This window comes from Bos mutus, chromosome 10, assembly GCF_027580195.1.
Source record: "Bos mutus isolate GX-2022 chromosome 10, NWIPB_WYAK_1.1, whole genome shotgun sequence".
Classification (NCBI taxonomy): Eukaryota; Metazoa; Chordata; class Mammalia; order Artiodactyla; family Bovidae; genus Bos; species Bos mutus.
The window spans coordinates 18,777,175-18,789,191 of record NC_091626.1 but is presented as its reverse complement, the minus strand read 5'-3'; the positions used below and the strand labels follow the sequence as shown (position 1 = coordinate 18,789,191).

The 12,017-nt window shown below is 41.2% G+C and overlaps 1 protein-coding gene across 2 annotated transcripts in view; it reads right to left on the bottom strand.

Moving 5' to 3' along the window:
• Nucleotides 1-11,236, bottom strand: part of ARIH1 (ariadne RBR E3 ubiquitin protein ligase 1) — a 103,696-nt gene extending 92,460 nt beyond the window's left edge. Inside the window, exon 1 of one of the 2 annotated variants that reach the window (XM_005905600.3) lies at nucleotides 10,458-11,236. In XM_005905600.3, coding sequence (XP_005905662.2) covers nucleotides 10,458-10,826 — 369 coding nt within the window. In that variant the 5' untranslated portion in view covers nucleotides 10,827-11,236. The remainder of the gene's footprint in view (nucleotides 1-10,457) is intronic. The other variant, XM_070377398.1, reaches the window with a different exon arrangement.
• Nucleotides 11,237-12,017: the final 781 nt, after the last annotated feature.

The following is a 12,017-nucleotide window of genomic DNA, read 5'->3' as shown; positions in this document are numbered from 1 at the left end:
AACTTTTTCACTCTCCACTTTCACTTTCATCAAGAGTGACTCAGTTATTTTTAACGTAACTCTCAGTTCATATAAAGTGCCAGAGAACTACATGCAAATAAAGTTAAATCTAAAAGAGTCGCTGTATATTCGGAGATTTTAAAAAGCTTGCATTCTTGGAATTCAAACACTTTTTTCTTGTCACCTTACACTACTACTGAGGTATTATCTGGAAATTATAAAATAATTTATTAGTGCCAGAAGAAAATTGTGTCCGGCTCTCTTTGGTTTACAGGTAAGGAAACCAAGGAAACAAGGGACCAACTTCAAAGAACATGTATTCACTGAGTTTCTACTACGTCAGACTATTAGTGTGACATACACTATGGATGAAGACTCGGCTCTTACCTTCAAAACCCTCATAGCCAGCTAGTGACTTAGGTATTGGGATGGCCATATTACAGGCTCCTGTATTATCCATATAAAGGGCTATGCAAACACAGGTAAAAGAGCAGTGATGGTAGGGAAGAGGGACCTGGTAAGAGATATGTAATATCTGAGCAGGGTATAAGTAGAAGGATATCAGGCAGTTAAAAAGAGAACGAAGACTTCCCTGGTGGTATAGTGGATAAGAATCTGCCTGCCAATGCAATATAGGAGATCCAGGTTCGATCCCCGGGGTTGGGAAAATCCCCTGAAGGAGGGAATGGCAACCCACCCCAGTATTCTTGCCTGAAGAATCCCGTGGACAAAGAGCCTGGTGGGCTACAGTCCACAGGGTCACAAAGAGCTGGACACGACTGAGCAACTGAACAGCAACAGCAGCCAATACAGGGGACGTGGGTTCTATATACAGTCCGGGAAGATTTCTCATGCCTTGGAGCAACTAAGCCCCTGTGCCAAAACTACCGAGTCATCGCTCTAGAGCCCTCAAGCTGCAACTACTGAAGCCCCTGCACCTAGAGCCTGTGAAACAAGAGAAGCCACTGCAATGACAAGCCCATGCATGGCAACGAACAGGAGCCCCTACTCATCGCGACTACTGAGAGCAACGAAGACCCAGAGCAACCAAACCCAGCGCAACCAAAAATAAAACATAATTTTAAAAAAAAAAGAAAAGAGCAACCACAAAAAGAGGGATCAGCATGAACAAAAACAGGAAAACACAAATGTGCATTTATATAGTAAGAAATTACAAGTAGTGCAGTTGGGAATGATGGGAAAATTAGAAACAACAGCAAATAAGAATGAAAAAATTACCAGAAATCAAGGTGAGGAAGCCACGAACGCTATATTAAAGCATCTAGGCTAGACATATAATAGAAAATGTGTTTCCTATTTAGTTAAAAGGAGAGGAATAACAAATTTCAGAGTAACTTGATCAGGGCTAATTGGATACAGGAAATGCTGGGGCAAAAGAGAATCACTGACTTTCAAATTCCAAGAATGGCTGATTAGTAAATCAATCAAAGGAAGAACAGCCTTAGGGAGAAAAGGCAATAAATTTGTTTTTAAATGGGTTTCAGAGACCTGTCCAAAATGTCACAAATTTCAATGAGTCCACATAAGAGGTTTTTACTTATAATTACTAAGAAAATCAGAAAATACTTCTCAATCTCTAGCATATACTTAATCCCTAAAAAACTATACAATTGTGACTGAGAAAGGATATAATATATAATTGTAATCAGTTAATATGTGAATTAGAAGTATGACAGTCTCAAAGCAGATAGCAAAGCAAGTCTGGGAAGAAGTGTCTGGGATTATAGCTATTCTTAGCATTGTCTAACCAAATGTCTTAGTAATAAGGAAATGTTACCTAATACTTCATTATCTTCTGTACTTTTTGCCAAAATGTATTAAGTGTATAAGGTCACTTGTGACACTTCTTTTAAATGGAACATAAGAAAAAAGGAAAAATGCTATTCAGCAAGTTTACATTAAGGAAAAAAAATTACATGAAAAAGCTCCCAATACAGTATTTGACCTTAATACTAGTATTCTCATTTTTAAAAATGAGAAAAAGTAGGGCCTCTGAAAAGTTAATCTGCCAGAGCAGATGCTAGCTCAATAAGACCCTTTAAAACTGCCTTCTAAGATACCAAACTACCCACTAATTTAATTCGAACTCCAACTGACATCTACCATAGAGCAAGATTAAGAAATGAAGTATTATTCAAGATGGTTGGATGCCATCTCTGAGTCAATGAACACGAGTTTGAGCAAGCTCCAGGAGATGGTGAAGGACAGGGAAGCCTGCCGTGCTGCAGTCCATGGGCTTGCAAAGAATCTGAGTAACTGAACAACAGTTTCGTTGGACTGTTTTCCTTTGTTTTTGTATCTTCTCACTTATCTGATTAAACCTATTCTTCGGCTCAAGTTTTTCCAGACAAAACAATGTGGGTGGGGAAGGACCACAGTAGGGTCCAGCTCCATTTCAGAAACTTAAAATACATGATTGTAGAAATCTACTGATGCTATAAAACATGCCCACTCTTTTGGAACTGAAGATCCAAAACTGACCCACATTTTAATTAGCTTGGGCAGTTTTGATTTACTTTGTTTTAAACACAGTAGGCTTTTTTAAACACTGAAAATAAAATAAGGCAAGGGCTGCCACTACCATTTCATGGGTCCCAAAAGATTCAGTGATCCCAGGTTAGAAGCAGCCTCAGATTACAGATTATTCTCTCACCTAGTAAGTGACCATCAAATGTCAGTCTAACCACTCATTCTTCTATTTATCCCATCAGTTAAAGGGAATAATTAATCTATTTGTAAGGTTACATAGTAACCAAAGGTTACTGATATCAGTTTCAACCTAATATTGATATAGTATCAATATTAAAAGATGAACTGTATAAATAGCCAAGATCTTAACAGGGTTATGGGCCTGTGATATTACACCTAATAAAGACAATGTATAATTGAAAATTAGAGAAGTAGGCAACATGCATAATCAAAGATACCAGTTCACTATCATAGAGGAGACAAAGAAAAGAGGATTGATTAACGTCAAGAAAAAGTTTTTCCTTCATGCTTCCAAACAAAAACTGTTAAGAAAACAACAGGACTTCCCTGGTGGTCCAATGGTTTAAGAATCTGCTTGCCAATGCAGGGCAGATTCCATATGCCACCTGGCAACTAAGTGCTTGTACCCTAGAGTCTGAGCTCTGCAACAAGAGATGCAACCGCAATGAGAAGCTCCTGTACTGCAACTAGAGAAAGTCTGAGAGCAGCAATGAAGACCCAGTGCAGCCAATAAATAAATTAAAAAAAAAGAAAAACTAAAAATATCAAAGGGCCACCCTAGGAACAATGGACCAAAGTTAAAGTGTAAACAGTTTAATTCCATTTTTTTCCCCAAAAAATCAAGAGTTAGAATGAGCTATATCACAAACTAGTTTATTGTCATTTACTCATAATTAAGCAGACTGGAGGAGAAGGCAATGGCACCCCACTCCAGTACTCTTGCTTGGAAAATCCCATGGACAGAGGAGCCTGGTAGGCTGCAGTCCATGGGGTCCCTAAGAGTCAGACACGACTGAGTGACTTCACTTTCACTTTCCACTTTCATGCATTGGAGAAGGAAATGGCAACCCACTCCAGTGTTCTTGCATGGAGAATCCCATGGACGGAGAAGCCTGGTAGGCTGCAGTCCGTGGGGTCGCACAGAGTTGGACACAGCTTGGTAGGCTGCAGTCTGTGGGGTCGCACAGAGTTGGACACGACTGAAGTGACTTGGCAGCAGCAAGCAGACTGGAATGTTACAAAGAGAGGATTATTAAAGATACTGGACAACAACAATAACTTTGCTTTCAACCCTGGCTGTACATTAAAATAAACCAGGGAAAACTTCTGTTTAATGATAATGCCTGGTCCAAACTCCTAGAAATTCATTTGCTTAGCCTTGGGTTATGAGTCCCAATATATTTTTTTAAATCCTCAAGTAAAGAAGTCTTAATGAGTAAACTGCATCAGTATCAATATACTGATTATGATACTATATACTAGTTCTGCAAGATGTCATCATCATAGAAAAATCAGTAAAGGGTATAGGGGATCTCTCTGCATTGTTTCTTGCAAAAGCATTTGACTCTACAAGTATCTCAAAATTCAAAATGTGATGAAAAATTCCCAGGTGATTCCACTATGTCGTTAAGAGTTTAAAAAAAAAAAAAAAAAAACCCAACAGACTGGAGAATCTCAGATTCCTGCCAGTTATTAATAATTCCAAGAAGCTGCAAACTATTCTTTGAATCTCAGCCACTGAAGGTAATTAGGAATACTTATCATTTAAAGATATAATATTTTGCAAAGCCAAACACAAATAATTTATGGTTATTCTAAAATAAAAAATCCAAATTACTATACACTGCCATTGTACAGTTGGACTGGATAGATAAGCATTATACTACAGTTCTCATTCGCCTCTTAACTGAGCCAGATTCTATGTATCATGGTAAGCAGGCTCTCAAATGGCCCCCAGGATCTACCTCATCTTCACACTTTTATGTAATCCCTTCCTCTTTAGCTCCTCACTTAACACAGGTAGAGTATGGCAAAGTGATAGGATGTCACTTCTGAGATGATGTTACAAAAGAGCATGGCTTCCATCTGGGGGGTTCTCTATCAGAAACCCCCTACCCCAAAGGAAAGAAGCTACTGTGTTATAAGCCACCTTTCAGTGAAGCCCACATGGCAGGCAACTGGCCAAAGAACAGCCAGTGAAAACTCCTGAGGCTTGGCAAGAGTTACATGAGTGAGCTCACAGGATCCTCCTCTAGTCAAACCTTGATAACTGCAATCTAGCCAGTATGTTGAGTTGCAGCCTTATAAGAGACCCTGAAACAGAGGCACACAACTAAGCTGAAGTCAGAATCGTGACCCACAGAAAGTGTGAGATAATAAATGTTTGCTGTTTTTAAGCCACTACGTTTTGAGGAAAATACAGGGCTAAAAATAATACATATAGCTGCCACAGGACAAACCCACAAGAAAGTAATCTGATCTGATGACTTCTGCCTATCTTTGTTCAGAGTATCAAACCTCCCAGCTTTTACAATATTATCACTTATAATTAACAAACTGTTTTACCTGAGGTGACCTCACCATCACTGGGGACACAGCTTCCTCATTCTTATTTCAATTTCTTAGAATGGCTTCCTATCCATCTCTTCTATGCACCTAAATCCTAGACATCTTCCAGATAAAATGCACAGGATCTCTTCCATGAATACCTATTACAATCCATTTAGCACTGATCTAACAGCTTTAAGAGTAGAAATTCAGAGACCATAAGCTCCTTAAGAGTAAGTCTCACATTTTCTTCAACATTCTGTACAGTACTGAGCAACTGCATTTACAATATTCAATTCCTTATATCCCTTTCCGTGTATCAAATAAAGAAACACTCTCAACTATTTTTATTTTTAAAAAATAAAAATAAAAAAGCCAGGGGGTGAGAAGGGGTGAAGAAAACCCAACTGTTCCAACCTAAAATATGAGAGTGTCACTGGTTTGGCTTGCGTGTTTGAAATAACTGAGTACAGACCACTCTAATCTGAAGAATAACAGTAATGATAACAAATCCCCTCCATGAGTAGCCTAGTAATTGTTATTTGTAGGCTCTCTCTCTCTAGCTAGCTCTCTCTCCTAGTAATTGTTCAGGCTCTCGAAATTTTCCTTTTATTAGTTTCTTAAACAATTTGCCTTCCATTATTAACCCACTCTATAATAATTCATCACTAGTCATTACACATGGAGAAACACTGCTGTTAAATCTCAACTAGACCAGTAGCTCTCAAACTTTAGCTAGCATCAGCATCACCTGGAATGCTTGTTAAAACAGACTGCTGGATCCCACCCCCACAGTTCCTGATTCATGACTAATGCCATAAGTGATTCAAAAAGCACACACACACACACACACACACACACACACACACACATCTTGATATGCCCACTTGAGTTCAATTTCATTGAAACAAGGAGGACCTCGAATTCACTGAGGTTTTTTAAAAAGGCTATTAGAAAAATTAAGCATTAATGTAAAAAAGACCAATCTAGTAGTTCAACAGTCCTAAGTTCCCAGATAAAAAAAAAAGGGAGGGGGAGAAACAGACAAAAACTGAAGGTTCTATGACATAAAAATTAACTTGCCAGGTAGGAAAAGCAGTGGCTAGAACTGATTCCTGAACAAATTACACAATACACTGGACTATGCTACTGCTAAGTCGCTTCAGTCGTGTCTGACTCTGTGCGACCCCATAGACGGCAGCCCACCAGGCTCCCCCGTCCCTGGGATTCTCCAGGCAAGAACACTGGAGTGGGTTGCCATTTCCTTCTCCAGTGCATGAAAGTGAAAAGTGAAAGTGAAGTCGCTCAGTCGTGTCCGACTCTTGAGACCCCATGGACTGCAGCCTACCAGGCTCCTCCGTCCATGGGATTTTCCAAGCAAGAGTACTGGAGTGGGGTGCCATTGATACTGCCTCTAATTTATGCGTGAAACCTCAGTTTAGAAGTACCTCAAATATTTTAAATAAAAAATGGGCAAAATATTAAAGATTTCATATCAACAGCCAACAGGAAACTTGTTGTCTTTTAAAACAGGTTATTGAGAATAATAAATCTTCTAACAGCAAGAAGCCCACCCACTTCTCTTTTGCTTCCTCTCTGATCACTCACATCCAACAGTTCCATGTGCCTCTTCCTCAGCATATCCTTTAAATGTGGTATTCCTAAGGGTTACTTGCCCTTCTTACTCATTCTCCCTGAGTGAGTCAAAATCATGACACTGGGTGAACTATGAACATACCAGCCGTTCAGAACTATCACTGGACTGGCTAAAAATATAAGATGCTTAGGCTCCAATTTAGACTTGACTAAGGGATAACAATCTCTGGGAATTGAGCCCAAGAATCTCTATGTTCCCCACCTCTATATGCTTCTTAGGCAAGAACCATGTCCTCTATAGTGACCAGCACACACACAAGGCACAATCAACATTTGCTAAAGAATGCTGTGGAAACAAAAAGCAGCAAATTTAAACATCTTTGAATTCCACAGTTATGTAGTGTTAGTTTAATAAATTACTTAGATATTTAGACAACTATATTAGATAACCATTGTAATATTATTAACCATCTTAATATTAACAATGTGAGTTAAATATAGCTGGGTAAATAAAGGACTTTAAGCACTACTCTACCCTTAAGATATGTTACAGAAAACCCGATCTTAAAGTTCAAAAGGTAAGTAGCCACAAAGAATTTAAATAAAAGAAAATCAAATTAAACAAACAAAAGTTACAGAGAGCCAGAAAACCAAGAGCTTTCTAAAAGAAAAAGTGTTAACTTGATTGAAGACTAGAACTAACCAGCAGATATCTACAAATAACAGTATTAATCTGTTGTCGCCCAGAAAAAGTAATCAAATTCCCCCAGGGAAGACTCAATTAACTTGGCAAACTTTTTTACATTCAATCTTTTTATCCTGCACATTTATTTTCAAATTCACTAACATACATGATTCATATTGAAAAGTAATACCAGAAAGAAGGGAATTTAAATTTTTTAGAATTAACAGCAAGCTCCCCAATGTGAACTAGGTTAATAAAACAACGGTTTTTAATTTACTTAAAACTAACTATATATTAAACCAACATTAGATTTAATTGAAAAACCTGTACGACTGATGTTTCAAGGTTTTATGAATATAAACTGGTCTCATAAATCAATAAAAAGATAAACATCCCTAAAGGGTGTAAAATGAGCAAAAGCAAAGGGCAATTTACGAAAGAAATACCACTGCCCAAAAAACTCTTTAAAAATTCAACCTCAGTAGTTTAAAAAAAAAATAAAACAAGTTTAAAAAATGATGACCAATCAAGTACCATGGAGGGAAAACTAGTATAACCTTGCTGAAAGCAGTGTGCTAATATTTATTAAATGGTTAAAAATAAGCAAATGTTTGGCTTAGCAATTTATCCTAACAAAATAAAACATCCAGACATTTATCTGTAAGAATATTCCTAGTCAGGTTTATAAAAGATGAAAACTAGACAATAAAAAGGAAGACCAATAATAACAGATTGACTAAATTAGTTTAGATCTGTAATTGTGTAAGCACTTGAAAAAGTTACTTATTGACAGGAGAAAGTTGTTGACCTTCCCTCTGTTTTTGCAACCTGCTTTTTTCCTACTGAAAACATAAAAAGAACTTAGTTTTATTCTGTAATTATCATTTTTTAAAAACATGTACAGCTCATCCACACATCTGGAACGATTATTACAGTTCAGATTGTGGTATATCTCTCTCAGTAGCAGGCAAAATAATTATCTTTTTTTTCCCCTCACCTCATCAGTTTTCTTCTTACAATGTAATGTGTTACCTGTATAACTTAAGTCTAAATCTATTAACATAAATAATCTATAACATAACCAAACCCTAGTTTAGTGCATCATTTGCCCAGTGTATACCATTTCGAGAAAGAAGATCTGGGGTAAATCCTATCCTTTGATCTACTGATCTTTCTAAATATGAACTTTTAACAAAGGAAAAGATACTCATTTCAGCAGTCCTACTTCAGAACACCCTTAACAAGTAGTAAACTAGGGAAAAAAGAGTTGTTTCCAAAATCCAGCATGAAAACATGGTTAAAGTAGGACACTTAAAAAAATTCTCTAGTATTTTGTAGTTCTTAGTTTAGTTTATCCATGTTTATTCCTCTTCCTCTAAACTAACAAAGAAAAAATGATGTCACATGCATTAGCTACATCTCTGTTCCAGAAGTGACATAAAGAATCTGTAGGGTCTGGCCTCAGTGATTGAGGACACACCTAAGAGCTGAAAAGGCTGAATGAGATTTACATGAAAACACACTACAAGAAGCTAAATAATAAACATCCATGAATTTCAAAAGGTAACTAAACATGCAAATAAGCCAGGTGATGGGTCTGAAAGCATCAGATTCAATACAGATTTACTATATACTTTATATAATAAATAAACGAAAAGGGACTTCAAGGTTTCACTGTAAACTCAACTTTTCTCAAAAAAAAAAAAAAATTCTCCATTTAGTGACCTAAGAACTTAAATATTGTATCTGTAGATCAGAAAGAGCTACAAAACTTATCTTCCTTTCACAACCCTTCAATTTCCTCTTCAGACTACATTATCTATACGAAAAAGTTTGAGATTTCCACTGTTTAGCAATAGCACTAAGTATCACATTTTTTTTTTAACTATTATTTAAAACACTGTCTTCAAACAGGCCTAAATATATGGTTTCATTTTCAAAAGAAAGTTTTTTTTTTACTAAATACTGTAAAAAATTTATTAATAAAAAAAATCTATTAATCATGCACGCAGTGACATACTGCTTATTTACCAGTGAATATTAGCCAACCAATTTTAAGAGGGGGGAAAAAAAATCACATACCAGAAGGCAATCGTAACCTGCTGCTCACCTATACAGTTTTCTTCCATGAAACTAGTGTTTTCTAAGGGTTATATTGAATCAAGACTCCATTTTTATTCTGCAGTCGTACCCCTGACCCCCTCATTTTTCTCCAAATAAACTGAAACTTTTGATTTTCTAAATCAAATCGCAAAATATGACCCACAAGAAGATTAGATGAGATGCGGTTATCAGTTTAAACCGAGTCCTACTTACCGACAATGAAATACAAATTATCAGAGAAAGGACTCCAGAAGCAGAAAGTCTCTAACTTGCTAACTCACAATAAGAGTCTTGTTCAATATTACACAATAACACTGCGCTTTGCTGTTGTTTGAGCTGCAAAGGCTGGGTATGCAAGTTGCAGCAACTATGCCAACAGCTTCAAGTATGCTACAACTAAGAAGAGTAGCAGTTAGAACCCAAACGAACAGCAAACATTTTAAAAAGATACAAGCAGAAGCCTCAACATTAGAAAAGAAGATCCATCAGCACCTCCCCCAAGAAACAGTTCCCTTCCCCCACTTTTAAGTAGGCACTTAAGACTGCCAAGCAGATCCACTTCTTTATTAACTGGTGCCCACTTGGGGCAACTGTACACCAAGCAAGCCCTCAGGCCTACTCTAACCCCTTCCAAAAGTGCTCAAGTGCGACTGAAAGCCGGGAAGCCGTCTTAGGGGCCCAGATCTTCTCCACCGCCCATTCCGCCCCGCCCCTGTAAGCTCTCCTGAGACCAGAAGAAGGACACCAGGCCCAGGGACCCGCAGCAATTGCCCGCAAGAGAAGTCTGAGGCGGCCGGAGGCCTCCGCCATAGCAGGACCTGGAAAGCACCGCCCCTAGCGCACCTCCCCACACCCGGCGAATGTCTGCTCTATCCCCAGCAGAAGAGAAGACAGGACCGGGAGGCATCAGGCTAGGCTGCGCACCAGGCCCTGGCCTGCCCCTCGGGGCCGCGCCGACCGCCCGAATCCGCTCCCGGGTCCGGCTCGGTCAAGCTGGCGCGGGGGCCACACTCACCTGGATGACCTCGTTGACCTCCCGGATACATTCCACCATGTGTTGCAGAATCTGCTCGGCCGTGAGCACCTCGTAGCGGTAATCCTCCTCCTGCTCATGCCCCGGCCCGCCGCCGCCGCCGCCACCGCCGCCGCCACCTCCGGGCCCCAGAGCGCTGCCGCCGCCGCCGCCCGTCTCCCCGCACAGCAGTCCGTCCCGCTCCCCGCCAACGCCCAGCCCCGGCTCCACCAGCTCCACCTCGCCCAGATCCAGGTTATCATCGTCCGGCTCATCGTCGTCCTCGTCCTCCTCCTCCTCGGCGCCGCTGTCCTCCTCGCTGCACTCTTCGTCCTCGTCGAACTCGTAGTTGTAGCCCTCGTCCGAGTCCATGGCGCGACGCGCGGAGGCCCGGCGGACGCTGGCCCTGAGGCGGGGAGAGGGCGGGGACGCCGAGGCCCCGGCTCTCGCTCCGGCTCCGGCTGATGTCCGGACGCAGGCCTGGCTCCGGCCCCGCGGGCCGCGGCTCCTCCCCGGGCGCGGCGGTTGGCGGTTGGCGGCTAGCGGCGGCGGGGAGGGCGCGGAGGAGGGAGGGAGGGAGCGAGGGGGCCGCTTGCCGCCCGCCTCAGTCAGACGCGGCTCCGCTCAGGCCTCCGAGAGAAAACAGTCCCCAGCGCCACCTCCACGGCCGCTGCTACCGCTACTGAGCCAACAAAGGGGCGTGCGTCACCGCGTCGCGCTGCGTCGTCGCGTCACTGCTCTTGACGTCATCGCGCCCCGCCCCGCCGCCCCTGCGTGGAGTGCGGGGAGACCCCACGGCCTAGGTTTGCCCTGGGAGCGCGGCGCCCCGGGAATCGCATGCTGGGTTCCGGCTGTGGTCGCTGTTGGGGCCCTCAGCAGCGAACAGAGTACTGGAGGAGCCTATGGCCGTTGGTCGCCGAGAGCGAGAGGGGGCCTGGTCCGCCCAGGTGGTGGATTTTTCCGCAGGCCATGATGATCCAGCCCCTCGCGCAATCCTTTGGGGAAGGCGGCCTTCCCCCAGGGCCAGAGAGACCCTTCCCGCCGGCCCGGGAGTGATTCCAGGAATACCTCGGCTGTTGAGCTACTGTTCCTGTAGCCTGGGCTACTCAGTGGAGTCTGTTTTATGCAGAACCTCTAAGCTGTGTTGCTGGTGAACCCCGTTTTAAGTAATTAGATTGTGTACTCTCCGGACATGCTGTGATTTTTAAGTCGCCTACAGTGACGTCATTTAAAAGAAGCGTTTCCTGAACTCAGGTTATCAAGCACTATTCAAGGCACTAAACTGTTAAAAGTCATGGCTTGTCTTAATTGAGTACTGTGTAAGATTTTTACATACGTATTTCTTATCTTCATGGAGCCACAGTACCCATTTTATACCTGAGACTGAAAGGGAAAGAGACTTGAGGAAGACCACGGAACATTTGTCCTATGTTTTAGCACCTGGGTGACCTTAAATAGCGATCATAAAAATAATTTAAAATGCATAATATGTATTATATGCTTCATTATATATAAAATGGGTTGTAAGATAATACAATGGAGACAATACTAGAAATACATACA